At 38.3% G+C, this 16,407-nt stretch overlaps 1 protein-coding gene across 1 annotated transcript in view; it reads left to right on the forward strand.

Annotated features, from left to right (window-relative positions):
* The window catches only part of PLEKHA3 (pleckstrin homology domain containing, family A (phosphoinositide binding specific) member 3), a 38,968-nt gene that overhangs the window by 12,593 nt on the left and 9,968 nt on the right, over positions 1-16,407 (forward strand). The window contains exons 4-6 of the mRNA XM_006866690.1: positions 4,188-4,324; positions 9,479-9,643; positions 12,899-12,942. Of these exons, the coding sequence (XP_006866752.1) occupies positions 4,188-4,324; positions 9,479-9,643; positions 12,899-12,942 (346 nt within the window). The remainder of the gene's footprint in view (positions 1-4,187; positions 4,325-9,478; positions 9,644-12,898; positions 12,943-16,407) is intronic.

Here is a 16,407-nt window from a genome sequence, read left to right on the forward strand (position 1 = left end):
ATGTTTATAAGGAATTTTAATGAGGTCAGAAAGTACCCAGTGTTGATCATTGAAAAATACAGGATTCAGAAATACATGTGGTGTTAGTATGCACTGACTAACTCAGAAAGGTATGTGAGAATTGGTTAAGTTTGTACCTCTGAAAGGGAAATGTGTGGGAAGGAGACTCAATTTCACTTCATACCCTTGGCTACCTTTTGATTTTGCAATGTGCATATATTGCTTATTTAAAAAGATTAAAAGAAAATCAAGAGCCCGGCATCTTATTTATGGTATTAACCAAATGTTGATATCATGAGGCAATAATAATAGTACTTATATCTGGACTGGTGTAGCTCTGGAGGATAAGAACTAGACTGCTAAGTGCAAGGTTGACAGTTCAACCTCACCAACTTCTCCTTGGAAAGTATACAGGATTGTTATGAGTTGGAATCAACTCGGAGGCTCACAAGAGCACAACGATTTATCTGACTAGTGATTACAGTTGTTTCATTTAATTTTCTATCTCTGCTTTTATTTCCCAAAATTTTTCATTGAGTATATAATGTTGTTGTTGTTGTTGTTCAGTACCGTGGTGTTGGTTCCGACTCATAGTGACCCTACACAGGATTTCTGAGGCTGCAAATCTTTACAGGAGCAGAAAGTCTCATCTTTCTCCCACGGAACAGCTGGTAGTTTCGAACTTCCGACCTTGAGGTTAGCAGCCCGATTCACAACCACTACACTACCAGAGCTCCTTTGAGTATATAATACTTTTAAAATAAAGAAACAATAGAAGTTATTGAAATTAGTGAAAATAACCAAATTATGGGCACTGAAAAATGAAGACCTGGAATTAAATTTATAATGGTTTCAAATATATGAGAAGGCTTCAGAAATTTCATGGAAAAAATTACGTTATCTTTTTATTCCATTTTTCCATGAATTTTTTGGAGAATATTATGAATATTAACTTTAAAATAATATTATGGATAGAGTGTGGCTAAAGGCAGTATAAGAAGTGATAGACTTAAGTTGGGCCAGAAATTAATTTGAAAAACCAGTTTATGTTAAGTCAGTTGCAGTTCGTGGCAACCTCACTTGTGAGAGAACTCTTTATGCTCCAGAGGGGTTTTAATAGCTGATTAATTAAGAAGTAAATCACCAGACTTTTCTTCCAAGACACCTCTGAGTAGACTCAAACTTATAAACTTTAAGTTAGTAATAACCGTTTGTACCACCCAGTTGTTGTTAAGTACTGTCAAATTGGTTGCGACTCATAGTGACCCTGTATAGGACTTCTGAGACATTAAGTCTCTGCAGGAACCGAAAGTCTCATCTTGCTCCCACAGACTCTAGAAATTGATTTAGGTGAAATCAAATAGGCAGACAGAGCTACTTTGGCCCTCTGACTAGTGTGCTATAAGCAGTGCCGTTGTATTGCATGGTGATTGTGGGGAAGTACCCACATCGCCTGTATTTTTATTTTTTTTTCCCATCTGACTGCTTAAAAAAAATTTCTAGGTTAGAAGATATTGGCATGTGAAGAGCTTAGATACGGCTGGATATTTAGTCTCCCTAGAGAGTTTAGAAGTACAATTAAGTACAATTGTACTTCTAAACTCTCTAGGGAGACTTAGAGAGTACAATTGTACTTCTAAGAAATCTGTACCTAGATCAAGAAGCAGTTGTTCGAACAGAACATGGGAACACTGAAAGTTTTAAAATTGGGAAAGGTGTGAGACAGGGTTGTATTCTTTCACCATACTTATTCAACCTGTATGCTGAGCAAATAATACGAGAAGCTGGGTTCTATGAAGAAAAACGTGGCATCAGGATTGGAGGAAGACTCATTAACAACCTGCGATATGCAGATGATACGACCTTGATCGCTGAAGAGTGAAGAGGACTTGAAACATTTACTTATGAAGATTAAAGAGCACAGCCTTCGATATGGATTACATCTAAATGTCAAGAAAACAAAAATCCTTACCACTGGACCAATAAACAACATTCTTATCAATGGAGAAAAGATTGAAGTTGTCAAGGACTTCATTCTTCTTGGATCAACTATCAACACTCACGGAAGTAGCAGTCAAGAGATCAGACGACGTATTGCACTGGGCAAATCTGCTGCACAGGAACTTTTTAAAGTGTTGAAGAGTAGAGATGTCGGCTTGAGGACTAGGGTGCGCCTGACCCAGGCCATTGTGTTTTCAATAGCCTCATATGGATGCGAAAGCTGGACAGTGAATAAGGAGGATCGTAGAAGAATTGATGCCTTTGAGTTGTGGTGTTGGAGGAGAGTACTGAAAGTGCCATGGACTGCCAAAAGAACCAATAAATCTGTTTTGGAGGAAGTGCAGCCAGAGTGCTCCTTGGAGGCCAGGATGGCTAAACTTCGTCTCTCCTACTTTGGACATATTGTCCGGAGGAAACAATCGCTGGAGAAGGATGTCATGCTGGGTAGGGTGGAGGGTCAGAGAAAAAGAGGAAGACCCCCAATGAGATGGATCAGCCAGGTGGCATCATTGATGGACTTGGGTGTGGCAGCAGTAGTGAGGTTGGCCCAGGATCGGACATTGTTTCGTTCTGCTGTGCATGGGGTCGCTATGAGTCGGTTCCGACTCGATGGCACCTGACAACAACAAAGAGAGTTTAGGGGATGTATGGCCTCTGAAGATAAGCACTGGACTGCGAACCACAAGTTCAGTGTGGTTCAAGCTCACCAACCACTCCATGGAAGAAAGATGAGGCTTTCGACTTCTACAAAGCTTTCCAACCTTGGAAACCCTATACAAGGCTGCTGTCAGTCAGAACCGACTCAATGGTACTTAACAACAACAACACAGATCTTAGAAGAAAATTAAATTAAAAAAATATATATTTTGAGAATAAAAAAGACCAGGTTTTACTAATCAGCTAGAGATTTTAGGAACCTAAGACTATAACCCTTGGTCACCCCTACAGTTGTGGAACTGAACTCAACTCCATGGCTCCATTTTCAGCTAAGCAATAGTTAGGTATATAGGGGGAACAACACCACTAGTGAGGTATTCACACTGTAGAATGACCAATCATTCTGAGATCTAAAGGGCAGCAATTACCCGAGGACAAAGTTCAGAAGGGCTGGGAAAGAAGGAGGAATGGAAACAAGAAACAAACACAGGAAGGAAATGGGATTAGTGATGTCACATTGAGAGGATTGCAATCAAGATGAAATGAAGTGTGTGGTTGGTTGAATGTAAAACTGGTGATCTGCTCTGTAAACCTTCACTTTATTCACAATAAAAAGTTAAAAAAAAAAAAAGTCGAGAAAAAATACTGAGAATGGTTAATGTAAAAGTGAAGTCCGGGGAGGAACAGAAGAAAATAAATGACTGTTTTTATACAATGATTTTAATTATATAAAATTGAAAAACTTCAGTATGCAAAACATAGAAGAAAATTGATTGGACTGACAGATCTGGAAAAGTATACTTGTAGCCTATAAATAGGAAAAAAAGGCTGCTATCCTTAATGCTGTCCCTAAGAACGTTTACAAATTATGCAAGGGAAAACCCCGGAGTCTCTGGCTACGGTTACCATGCTCAGCTGCACTCATCAAAAGAAAGACCTGGCAGTCTACCTGAAAATCCAGTGGAGCACAACTCGACTCTGATGCACATGGGATGCCAGAAGTTGGAGTTGACTTGATGGCAACTAGTTAAAGAGAAAAACCAAGCATTTGAAATTGAAAAATGGGTAATGGGCAAGAAAAGTCTATTTCAAAAGAAGAAATACAAATAATTCAAGTAAAAGACAGTAAATAGAATGAAAATACCCTGTGTAAAACATCCAGTGATCTGTTACTCATTACCCAGAAATTAATCTAAACTTATGGCAGACATAGGACTTCCATTTTATTTCTAGTTGTCTATGTCCTGGTGTGGCGCTGTGGGTTAATGCACTAGACTGCAAAACTGTTTGAACTATAACATTGGCGATTCAAGCTCACCAGCTGCTCCTTGGAAACCCTATACAAGGTCGCTATGGGTCAGAACTGACTCAACAGCACTTAACAACAACATAGAAGAAGGCACCTGTATCCCAGGGTCCATGTATCCCATTTCCAGTGTCTCACAGTTCTCAAGTAAGAGTTATTTATGCTTATTGCCTTGAAGAATATGGAAATAATTTAATTGAACATCTGTCTCTGTTCCTTTCAGAAATAAGTGAAACCAGCGAATCTCTGAAAACCAAAATGTCTGAACTTCGCCTCTACTGTGACCTCCTAATGCAGCAAGTCCACACCATCCAGGAATTTGTTCACCATGATGAGCCTCACTCATCTCCCAGTGTGGAGGTATAGCAATCTGCCAGTCAGGTTATGATTTACAGAATGCTTGTGGGTGAGATGCTTCCCATAAAATGGCAGAGAAGAATTTTCAGAATGAGTCATTTTCAGCTCTTCTGTGTTGCAGTCTCTTTCCTGCACACTGTCTGGGAATCTAAGTGATCTGCTAGGTTATATATGTACAGTTTCAGTAAAGCAGGAAGCAGTGAATTCCTCAAGGGAATGAAGGCCTGTCTTTATAGCCCATTTTATAACTTGTGGCTTGGGGTGGGGAGGAAATATTCCTGGCTTTGTTCTCCAGGCTGACTGCATGAGTTCATTGGATAATTGCTGTTCTCTTTCTTTTGTTGATAAGGTTCCAGCTTCAGCTACTGAAAGCTGATATTTTAACTTTATGAAGTAACTTTAAAAAAAAAAAGAACTCCTTAGAACAGTGGTCTTGGAATAAAAATTTAGATATGTAGGACCTGGATATGAAATCAGATAAGTAGTGTCAGTGGACTCTACTATTTTCCTGAAAAAGGCACAGGGAATCTTTTTTTAGTCCTCTTTTGCCTAATTTTCTAGAAGAGGAAAGATAATAACTGGTGATTGGAATACAAAGGTTGGAAACAGAGGAAGGATCAGTAATTGGAAAGTATGGCATGGTAATAGTAACAGTACTGGAAATCACATGTTAGAATTTTTCAAAACCAATGACTTAAGCATTGCAATTACCATTCTTAAACAACATAAAAGATGACTATACACATGGACCTCATTGGATGGAATACACACAAATTAAATTGATTACATCTATGGGAAGAAACATTGAAATGTAATCCATACCGAAGACTGCTTTTTGATCTTCATCAGTAAATGTTTTAAGTACTCTTCACTTTCAGCAGGCAAGGTTGTATCATTTGCATATCCCAGGTTGTTAATGAGTCTTCATCCAATCCTGTTGGCACATGTTTCTTCATATAACTCAGCTTCTCAGATTATTTGCTCAGCATACAGGTTGAATAAGTATGGTGAAAGAATACAACCCTGTCGCACACCTTTCTTAATTTTGAACCATTCAGTGTTCCCACATTCTGTTCGAACAACTGCCTCTAGGTCCATGTACAGATTCCTTATGAACACAATTAAGTGTTCTGAAATGCTCATACTTCACAATGTTGTCCATAGCTTGTCATGATCCACACACTCGAAAGCCTTTGCATAGTCGATAAAACACAGGTAAACATCTTTCTGATACACTCTGCTTTTAGCAAGATCCATTGGACATCAGCAACGATATCTCTCATTCCATGCCTCTTCTGAATCTGGCTTGAATCTCTGGAAGATCAAAGACCAAACCTTCGGTATGGATTACATCTCAATGTAAAGAAAACAAAAATCCTAACCACTGGACCAATAAACAGCATTCTTATCAATGGAGAAAAGATTGAAGTTGTCAAGGACTTCATTCTTCTTGGATCAATTGTCAACATTCACGGAAGCAGTAGTCAGGAGATCAAGAAAGCAAACAATGTATTGCATTAGGCAAATCTGCTGCACAAGACCTTTTTAAAGTGTTGATGAGCAAAGATGTCAGCTTGAGGACTAAGGTGCGCCTGACCCAAGCCATGGTATTTTCAGTAACCTCATACGCATGCGAAAGCTGGATATTGAATAAGGAAGACTGTAGAAGAATTGACGCATTTGAGTTATGGTGTTGGAGGAGAATATTGTAAGTGCCAAGAGAACCAATAGATCTGTTTTGGAAGCAGTACAGCCAGAGTGCATATTTCGGACATAATGTCAGGAGGGACCAGTCGCTGGAGAAGGATATCATGTTTGGTAAGGTGAGGGTTGGAGAAAAGGAGGAAGACCCCCAATGAGATGGATGGGTCAAGTGGCAGCATCGATGGACTCAAGCGTGGCAACAGTAGTGAGGTTGGCCCAGGATCAGGATCTGCTGTGCATAAGGTCGCTATGAGCCCATACCGACTTGATGGCACCTGACAACAACAACAACAATGGGAAGAAACAATGGAAAAGCTCCATAACAAGCTAAAACAAAGCCAGGGGCTAACCGTGGAACAGACTATCAATTGCTTATAGCAAGTTCAGACTTTAGCTGAAGGAAATTAAACCATGTCCATGAGAGCCAAAATATGACCTTGAACATATCTCACCCAAATTTAGTTGTGGGATGACATCAAGAACATTATAAAGGAAGAAAGCAAAAGATGATTAAGAAGACAAGGTGGAAGAAAAAGACCAAAATGGGTGTCAGAAGAGACTCTGATATTTGTTCTTCATTGTAGAGATGCTACAGCAAATGGAAGAAATGAGGAGGTACAAGAGCTGAGTAGAAAATTTCAAAGGTCAGCTTGAGAAGACAGTCAAATATAACAAAATGTACAAAGACCTTGACTTAGAAAACCAAAAGGGAAGAACATGTTCAGCATTATCTCAAGCTGAAAGAACTGAAGAAAAAATTTAAGCATCCATTTGCAGTATTGAAGTAGTCAATGGGCAAAATATTGAATGTTGCAGAAAGCACCAAAAGAAGATGGAAGGAATGCAGATTCAGTGTACGAAAAAGAAATGATGTTCAACCATTTCAAGAGGTAATATATGATCAAGAGCCAGTGGTACTGAAGGAAGAAGTCCAAGGCACATTGAAGGCACTGGCAAAGAACAAGCCTGGGAATTGATGGAATACAAATTGAAATATTTCAACAAACTGCAGCACTGGATGCTCTCACTCATCTATGCCAAGAAATTGGAAGAAATCCTTATCTGTGCCCATTCCAGAGAGAGGTGATCCAACAGAATGTGGAAATCATTGGATGATGTCATTAATATCATATGTAAGTAAAATTTTTCTCAAGATAATTAAAAAATGGGTACCACAGTACATTGACTAGGAACTGCCTGCTAGATGTTCAAGTCAGATTCAGAGGAAGTCATGGATTGTAGGCTATCGTTGCTGACATCAGATGGATCTTGACTGAAAGCAGAGAATACCAGAAAGTGTTTTCCTGTGACTTACTGACTGTGCAAAGGCTTTCAACTGTGTGGATCATTTTAAGCCATGGACGACATTGCGTAGATTCAGTATTATGGAACACTTGTGCTCATGAGGAATCTATACATAGACCAAGAACTAGTCATTTGAACAGTAAAAGGGGACACTGAGTGGTTTAAATTCAGGAAAGGTGTGTGCCAGGGTTGTATTCTTTCACCATAGTTATTTAATCTGAATGCTGAGCAAATCTGAGAAGTTGGATTATATGATGAAGAGCATGGCATCAGGATTGAGGCATGAGGAAGAATAGGCATGAGGAAGACTCATTAACAACCTGTGATATGCAGATGATACCACCTTGCTTGCTGAAAGCAATGAGGACATACTAACTGATGAAGATTAAAGAGCACAGCTTTCAATATGAGTTGCACCTCAATTTGAAGAAAACAAAAAATCTTTACCACTGGACCAGTAAATAACATCATGATAAATGGAGAAAAGGTTGAAATTGTCAAAGACTTCATTTTGCTTGGATGCACTGTCAACATTCATGGAAGCAGTAGTCAGGAGATCAAACAGCATATTGTGTTAGTTACATCTGCGGCACAAGACCTCTTTAAAGTGTTCAAGAGTAAAGATGTCAGTTTGAGGACTAAGGTGCACTTGTTCCAAGCCATGGTATTTTCAGCAGTATGCATGTGAAAGTTGAACAGTGAATAAGGAAAACCATAGAAGAATTGATATGTTTGAGTTATGATGTTGGAGGAGAATATTAAAAGTACCACAGACTGCCAGAAGAACAAAAAAATGTATGTTGGAAGTAGTACAGCCACAATGTTCCTTAGAAGTCAGAATAATTGGGCATATTATCAGGAAGTAACAGTCCCTAGAGAAGGGCATCATGCTAGGTAGGTAAAGTGGAGGGTCGGCAAAAAGAGGAAGATTCTCCTACAAGGTGGAATGGCACAGTGGCAGCAGTGTTGGGCTCAAGCTTAGCAATGATTCTGAGGATGGCACAGGACTGGGCAGTGCTTTGCTTGTTGTGCTAATTGCTGCTATGAATCGGAACTGACTCGATGGCACCTAACAGCAACAACAGGAGAAGAAGATTTCTTACTTTCCTGTAACTTTTTTTTTTTGGTTAGGAATCTTGTATGAGGCAGTTTATGCTGACTGCAGAGACTAGAATACCACATTTAAAGTTAATTGAACACGAAGGGTGCTTACTGTTTCACGGCGAGCTCTGTGGAGGCTGGTGCTCTCACAGTTGCTCCAGCAGCTCGGTGTCAGCATCAGAGACCCAGGGTTTTTTAATTCTTCCTAGGATGCTCAGGGTCCTTGCTTTTTATCAAGGAGAAAAATTCCAGAAACTTCCCAGCTGACATCATCTTTTTTTTGGCTAGGCCAAAGGAAGCCGAGAAAAAATGAGGATTTGGCAACAAAGATTGGAATATTCATGATTGGTTTAGAAGAGTTTGTGTTTTTCCCCATAGGGCACTGCAATGTCTGAAAAAAAACCTAGGGCTTTTTTTCTACCAAGGAAGAAGTGGGAAAATGGTTGTAGGGTAGACATGAATTGCACTCATTTGTAGCTCTCAGGGTGTTTTACCTTTAGAATTCTATGACCACTTTCAGAATTCTGAGTACATTAAAGTATATGTAGGTAGTTAGGCTTATTGAAGATACATTTTTGTTTACTTACTTTTTCAGTATGACACTTGGTTTGAAAGCAAAACTTTTTTTTTTTCCCCCTTGCAATCAGGTTTACACATTACCTGTCTGAGAGGCACATTTTTTGTAATAACTTTATTGTGGTTTGAGTGAAAGTTTAAACAGCAGATTATTTCCCCACTCAACAATTTATATGCATTTTGTATCATGACATTAGTTGCAATCCCCTCAATGTACTCTTCCCACTTCTCCCCTGGACTCCCTGTTTCCCTTCACCTGTCAGAAACATATTATTAATGTGTTGTTTTAATTTTCTAAAGTAGTTTATTTTTTAATAAATTGGAGCATAATTTAGTAATGTATCTTTTGGAAGTAATGTTTCTTGATTATTAAGGTATGTGTGATTCTACATAGTTTGTGTGAATATGTTTAACTGCCTTTGAATATAATTTGTGTGAATCTGTTTAACCTCTCTGTATATAATTTTTCAGAATATGAATGAAGCCTCTTCTCTGCTTAGTGCCACATGTAATACATTCATCACAACACTTGAGGAATGTGTGAAGATAGCAAATGCCAAGTTTAAACCTGAGATGTTCCAACTGCCCCATCCAGATCCTTTAGTTTCTCCGGTGTCACCGTCTCCTGTTCAGTTGGTTAGAATTGCTTGTTTTTTTTCCCCCGTGAGAGTGCATATTTTTTAATTTTTAGGGGTAGGTATGGGGGGGGAGTAGTTGAACTTTTCTTCAAAGTGGAGTGGACTCATTCTTCTTTGGAGCTTTTCTGGTGAGCTCAGCACAGGAAGGACTAGCAGGACTTGCTATGAGCGACTTTATCCATTTATCCCAGTGTGCCAGGCCAGTGTTAGAGTTACCTGTTTGTGCCAAGGCATGAAAAAGGTTAAGGAGCAGTCTTCTGCTTGGTAAAAAAAAAAAAAAAAAAAATCACAATTGCGTAAAAGTAAACAGATCCTTAAAGGAAATATAAAGGATTTGAAAGGACATAATGGAAGTGGTATTTTGTATTCATCCTATGTGAACCTCAGATCCACCATGTGTATCTGAGTAGGCAAGTTACTTAATCTCTTTGAACCTTGGCTTCATCTGTAAAATAGACATTTGAGTGCCTTCATCAGGAGGTCCTTCTAAAGAGGCTGACCTACTGTAGGTGTAGGTGCATATGATTACTTGGGAACAACAAGTACTTTTTGCTGGGGGTGGTGAATTTATTGTCCTTTCCAAGCTAATAAACTTGCTTTTACATACTGTGGGTACACACAGGTGAGATAAGGTTTGATGCAACTTTAATTTAGGGGTTGTTTTGTAAAAGGAAGAATAATACCTTTGTAAGGGTTCATAGCTATTATTTTAGCAATTACCTGGAGACTTGTTAGTTAGATGAAAGAATAGAGTCCAAGTTATCCTTAGGTTCTCATACCCTCCACAGCAAAGTATGGGACTTAGCCAAGATGGTTATCTCAATTGAATTTAGATTCTTATTTTCTCATCAGTGTCCTCTGAGACAGTTATACTGTCAAATAACAGTTTTATGGCCAGATTACTTTGGAAGTGCTAAGTTAACCTCAATGAATTGGGTGTCTTTGTCTTAGGACTTCTCAGAGTATCTTTGTGCGTTACGAATTTCAGTGAGAGAGAGTGTGCAGTGTTTCTGAAAAATGTAGAATAAGTGAACCCGTTTTGTTTGTTTTGAATAACCTCTCACAGGACTATGGTATTCAGTCAATACAGTTTGATAACGTTGCTTTTTAAAACAATTGTAGATATATTTCATATTCAAACAGAAAAAAACATATAGTACCATGTTCATGAAATTAGTATATACAGGTATGCTGTTTTTGGAGTCCTGGTGTGGTGCTATAGGATAAGCATTGAACTGCTAACAATAGGGTCAGCTGTTCAAACCCACCAGCTGTGCCTTGGAAACCAATTACCAAAGTAGCTATGAATCAGAACAGACTTGACAGCACTTAAAAACAACAACAACAACAATGCTGTTTTTTCCCCTGGATAAAGTCAGGTACAATAAAAGCAGCTAAAAACTTCTTTTCTTTCTTTTTTTTTCTTAAATAACTTTTTATTGTGAATTGGATGCAGGTTTACAGAGAAAATGAGCTTTCCATTCAATAATTCATACACATTTTGTTTCATGCTTTCCTCACATACTTACTGAACTCTTGAGAAAAAGCCTTGTTACAAATTTTTTGTTGTCCAGAGAAGTTATATGTCTGTGTTATATATGTCTTTGGTTTCTTTTAAACCAAAATAATTTATTAGAAAAATTATGAGAAATCCAGTAAGCCAGTCTAGGAAATGTGAGAGGCAGCTTGTTTTTCCTTGTTGTTGTTGTTGTGAAGTGCCGTCGAGTCGGTTCCGACCCATAGCGACCCTGTACAGGGTTTCCAAGGGTGTAAATCTTTACGGGGGTAGAAAGCCTCATCTTTCTCCCGCGGAGCGGCTGTTTTTCCTTAGCTCTGCCTTTTATTTCATACGTGAAACAGAAGTTGTGGCTTATGGTGATTAGTTGTAGAGACACCTAGCTAATGAAAGTAGTATCAGAAAGTAGTATCAGACAACTTTCATGGGAAAATCCTTTTTTTTTTTTTTTCCTTTTAAATAGCTTGGGTAAATGAACAATAAAGCTGAGATATTTGATAACTGTTTAACCTGATCATTTATTTAGGTAGTCTTATCGTATCCTTCTTAGAGTAGAGTTTATTTCAAATTATCCTAGAAATTAGATAATTTGACCCACAAGTTGAATAATTGACAATAGTGGGCATATCATCTTAAGGAAATGATTTATGTTCTAGGAAAGGTTAATGTCCCTTTGTATCTTAATGTCAATCACCTGAATGTTCTTACTACATATTGAGTGGGTCATTTATGTTATCATTTCACCTGGGACTTAGAGCAGCTGTGGCTTATAGATCACTACAGAAACATAAATATTACACCTGGACTGCTAAGGGTCTTGAACCTATGTATGTATATAAAAGCAGCTGTCCTTAGCCATTAGTATAAACTCTGCTCTTCTGCTACCTTACTAAACCTTGAAATAATGTTTACTTGGCTGCCACCCTCTGTTTTTTTCATAGAATAGTTCAATCTTCTAAATTATGTTTACTAATTAACATACTTATTAATATTTGACCTAGTCAGACATGTCTTTATTTTTTTTAAGATAACATATTTTAGAAACCTGTTTGAGACTTAAGATTCATCTGTAGAGTTCTTTGAAATTTGAATTATTAAAGTCCTTCTTCCATGAAAACAACACTTTAGAATATCTGTGTACTGGCTACCTGAATAATGAATGGTAAAGAGAAGCTTTGCTGTGATACCCTATGCCTGCCCTTATAAAGAAGAGAGACATGGAGAGAGTATCTTTTTGGTTGCTATATATTCCTTTCTATCACAAATAGTATGACTCCTAAAGTAGTTATATATGCTGTTTTATGTATATATTTTAGATATTATATATGTGCACATAAATTTATTAATAAGACATTACAAAAACTCATCTTTTGTATTGAGAAAAGGATATAGCATTTTTTGGTATAAGTTGAGAAAGATTCCTATTAATGATTGTTAGGTAGAAAGCTTGACATTTTACAAATTATATCATTTAACTCTGTAAAAAGTTTTTTCTTATCAATCTTATTCTGTAAGTTATGACAATAATAATATCTTGTTATTAAGTGTTGTTGAGTTGGTTCTGACTTCTGTTGACCCTGTATAGAGTTTCTAGGGAGCAACTGTGGGTCTGAACTGATGATCTTGAGGTTAGCAGTCCAGTGCTTATACTACAGCACTGGGATTCCAATAATGTCTTAGAGCTACAGTATTCTACTCATTATGAATTGTATTGATTTCTTTATTTTTAATTTGTAGATGAAGCGTTCTGTTAGCCATCCTGGTACTTGCAGTTCAGAAAGGTAAAAAAAAAAAAAACTTTTTCTTTTAGCCACGTTTTCTCAAAATGACATTTATGTGGGAGAATTCTCTGGGCTTTTAAAAAGTGGTACAGAATATACATATAGACAGGGTTTGCTTTTGATTTGCTTAGCATTTTATCTTGGTGCTTAGTATAAGGTCTTTTCACAGTAGGTAATCAGTAAAAAAAAAAAAAAAAAAGAGATTGAGTAATTAAACTAACTTGTTAAGTACCTTGGCAGCTATTGTACTTACTGTTTGATGTATCAAGTTATATCAAATGTTGGTTCGTAGAAATCCATTTGTGAGGTTCATACTGAACTTTTGTTTTATTAGAAGAGGAAGATCCCTCTGAAAAACTAGATTAGAAAACTACTTGATATTTAAAAGTCTATGTTGATATCAAGGCATTTAAAACATTTATCTTCTAGATTGTTATGTTCCATGGAATTGCTTCTGACTCACAGCGTCCCTGCATAGGGCTCCCGAGGCTGTAAATCTTTACTGGAGCAGAAAGCCTCATCTTTCTCCAGCAGAACAGCTCGTAGTTTCGAATTGCTGACTATGAGATTAGCAGCTAGATTCATAACCACTGCGCTACCATAGCTCCTTAAGATAGCTCTATCTAAATTTACCATGTTCTTAAACTACTGTTTATTTGTAGGCAGTGTTCTTTTAAATTGCTTTGGTTCTTTGGAAAGTGATGCAATCATAGTGACACTAGCACTGATTTCTTTAAATAAAGAATGCCAGGTCTTAACAGAACACTTGCTACTATTTTGTCATGTTTTCTTTTTTGCCATGATGATGATGATGTGAACCATCATGCTCTCAGATGACTCCTGTGATGCATGTATCCAGCCCCATTAGGGAATACAGAGTTCTATCAACTGATTTTCCTAGAAAAATGGAGGCTTAATCCCTTTGACAAACTTTTCATTTTTTTGATAGAGATATTTCTAAACTGTATTTTACTCTTTCAGCCATATTTGAGTAAGGTACACTGAGCACACTTAAGATTTTTCTTGATGAATCCAAGTCATTAGTAACACAGTAATTTTGGCATGTCCTGATGTGGCACTGTGGAATAAGCACTGGACTGCTGAACACAAAGTTGGTGATTCAGACCCACTAGCTTCTCCTAGGGAACCCTATACAGGGTTGCTATGAGTCAGAACCAACTTGATGGCACTTAACAACAACAACACAGGTAGCCAGAGGGCCCTGGTAGCATATATAAGCTAGGTTCCTAATCACAAGGTCAGCAGTTTAAATCTACCATTCACTTCGGGGAGAAAGATGAGGCTTTCTGTTCCCATAAAGATTTACAGCCTTGGGAACCCTATTCAGGGCACTATGAGTTGGAGCTAATGATACTGAAGGAAGAAGTCCAAGGTACATTGAAGGAATTGGCAAAGAACAAGACACCAGGAATTGATGAAATAAAAATTGAAAATTTTCAGGAAAGTGAGGTGGCACTGGAGGCACTCAATCATCTATGCCAAGAAATTTGGAAGAGATCCATATTTGTGACCATTCCAAAGAGAGGTGACCCAATAAAATGCCAAAATCATCAGACAATCTCTTTGATATTACCAGGAGAGTAAAGTTTTACTAAAGGTAATACAGAAACGGCTGCAAGCACACATTGACAGAGAACTTCCAAATGTTCAAGCTGAATTTAGAAGAGGCCATGGAACGAGGGATATCATTGCTGATGTCTGATGAAATTTGGCTGAAAAAGAATACCAGAAAGATGTTGACTTGTGCTTTATTGACTGCTCAAAGGCTTTTGATTGTATGGATCATGACAGGCTATGGACAACATTGTGAAGTATTAATATTCCGGAACACTTACTTGTACTCATGAGGAGTCTGTACATGGACCAAGCGGCAGTTGTTCGAACAAAACATGGGAACACTGAATGGTTTAAAATTTAAAAAGGTGTGTACAGGGTAGTATTCTTTTACCATATTTATTCAACCTGTATGCTGAGCAAATAATCCGGGAAACGAGTTGTATGAAGAAAAATGTAGCATCAGAATTGGAGGAAGGCTCATTAACAAACTGCGATATGCAGATGATACAACTTTGCTTGCTGAAAGTGAAGAGGACTTAAAGTGCTTACTGATGAAGAGCAAAGAGCACAGCCTTCAGTATGGATTGCATCTCAATGTAAAGCAAACAAAAATCCTTACCACTGGACCAGTAAAATAAATAACAGTCTTATCAACGGAGAAAAGATTGAAGTTTTCAAGGACTTCATTCTTCTTGGATAAACTATCAACACTCATGGAAGCAGCAGTCAAGAAATTAGGCGATGTATTGCATTAGGCAAATCTGCTGCACAAGATCTTTTTAAAGTGTTGATGAGCATAGATGTTAGCTTGAAGACTACGGTGCGCCTGACCCAAGCCATGGTATTTTCAATAACTTCATAATGCACGTGAAAGCTGGACAGTGAATAAGGAAGACTGCAGAAGAATTGATGATTTTGAGTTATGGTGTTGGAGGAGAATATTGAAAGTGCCATGGGCTGCCAAAAGAACCAACAGATCAGTGTCAGAAGAAGTACGATCAGAGTGTTCCTTGGAGGCCGGATGGCCAACTTTGTCTCTTATACTTCAGACATATTGTCAGGAGGGGCCAGTCCCTGGAGAAGAATATCATGTTTGATACGGTGGAGGGTCAGAGAAAAAGAGGAAGACCCCTAGTGAGATGGATTGGCAAAGTGGCAGCATAAATGAGCTCAAGCGTGGCAACAATTGTTAGGTTAGCCGAGGACTGGGCAATGTTTTGTTCTTTTGTGCATTGGGTCTCTATGAGTTGGTACCAACTCGGTGGTACCAAACAACAACAACATGAGTTGGAACTGACTTGATGGCACACCATCAGCACAGGGTAGCCAGAAGAGCCGTGGTGGCTCAGTGGTTGAAGTGTCAACCGCTAGTCAAAAGATCAGTGGTTCAAACCTACCAACTGCTGTGGGAGAAAGCTATGACAGTCTCCTGTACAGGTGACAATCCTGGAAACCCTATGGAGTAGTTTCGTCTGCCCTATAGAGGGTCACTATGAGTTAGAATTGACTCGACAGCAATGAGTTTTGCTTTGTGTAATTTTTACAGTGGTAGCCATTTGTTGTTGGTGATTGGTAGTTAATTCATTCCAGATAGAGTTTTTGTTGTAATGTTAAGATCCGTCCAGTTGATTCAGATTCATAGTGACGCTGAATAGAGTTTCTGAGGCTGTACATCTTTGTGGGAGCTGAAAGCCTCATCTTTCTCCCGTGGCGTGGCTGAGTGGGCTTGAACTGCTGACCTTGTGGTTTACTGTTCAGTGCTTATCGTATAGAGCCACTGTGCTGTCTTTCATTTTAATAGTTAATATTCTTTTTTGCTCTACTTTCACTCATGTTAGTAGCATGTGCTCCACCTACTTGCTTGTCCCCTTCAGTGTGTTGCTTTTA

This window comes from Chrysochloris asiatica, unplaced genomic scaffold (genome assembly GCF_000296735.1).
Source record: "Chrysochloris asiatica unplaced genomic scaffold, ChrAsi1.0 scaffold00094, whole genome shotgun sequence".
NCBI lineage: Eukaryota > Metazoa > Chordata > Mammalia > Afrosoricida > Chrysochloridae > Chrysochloris > Chrysochloris asiatica.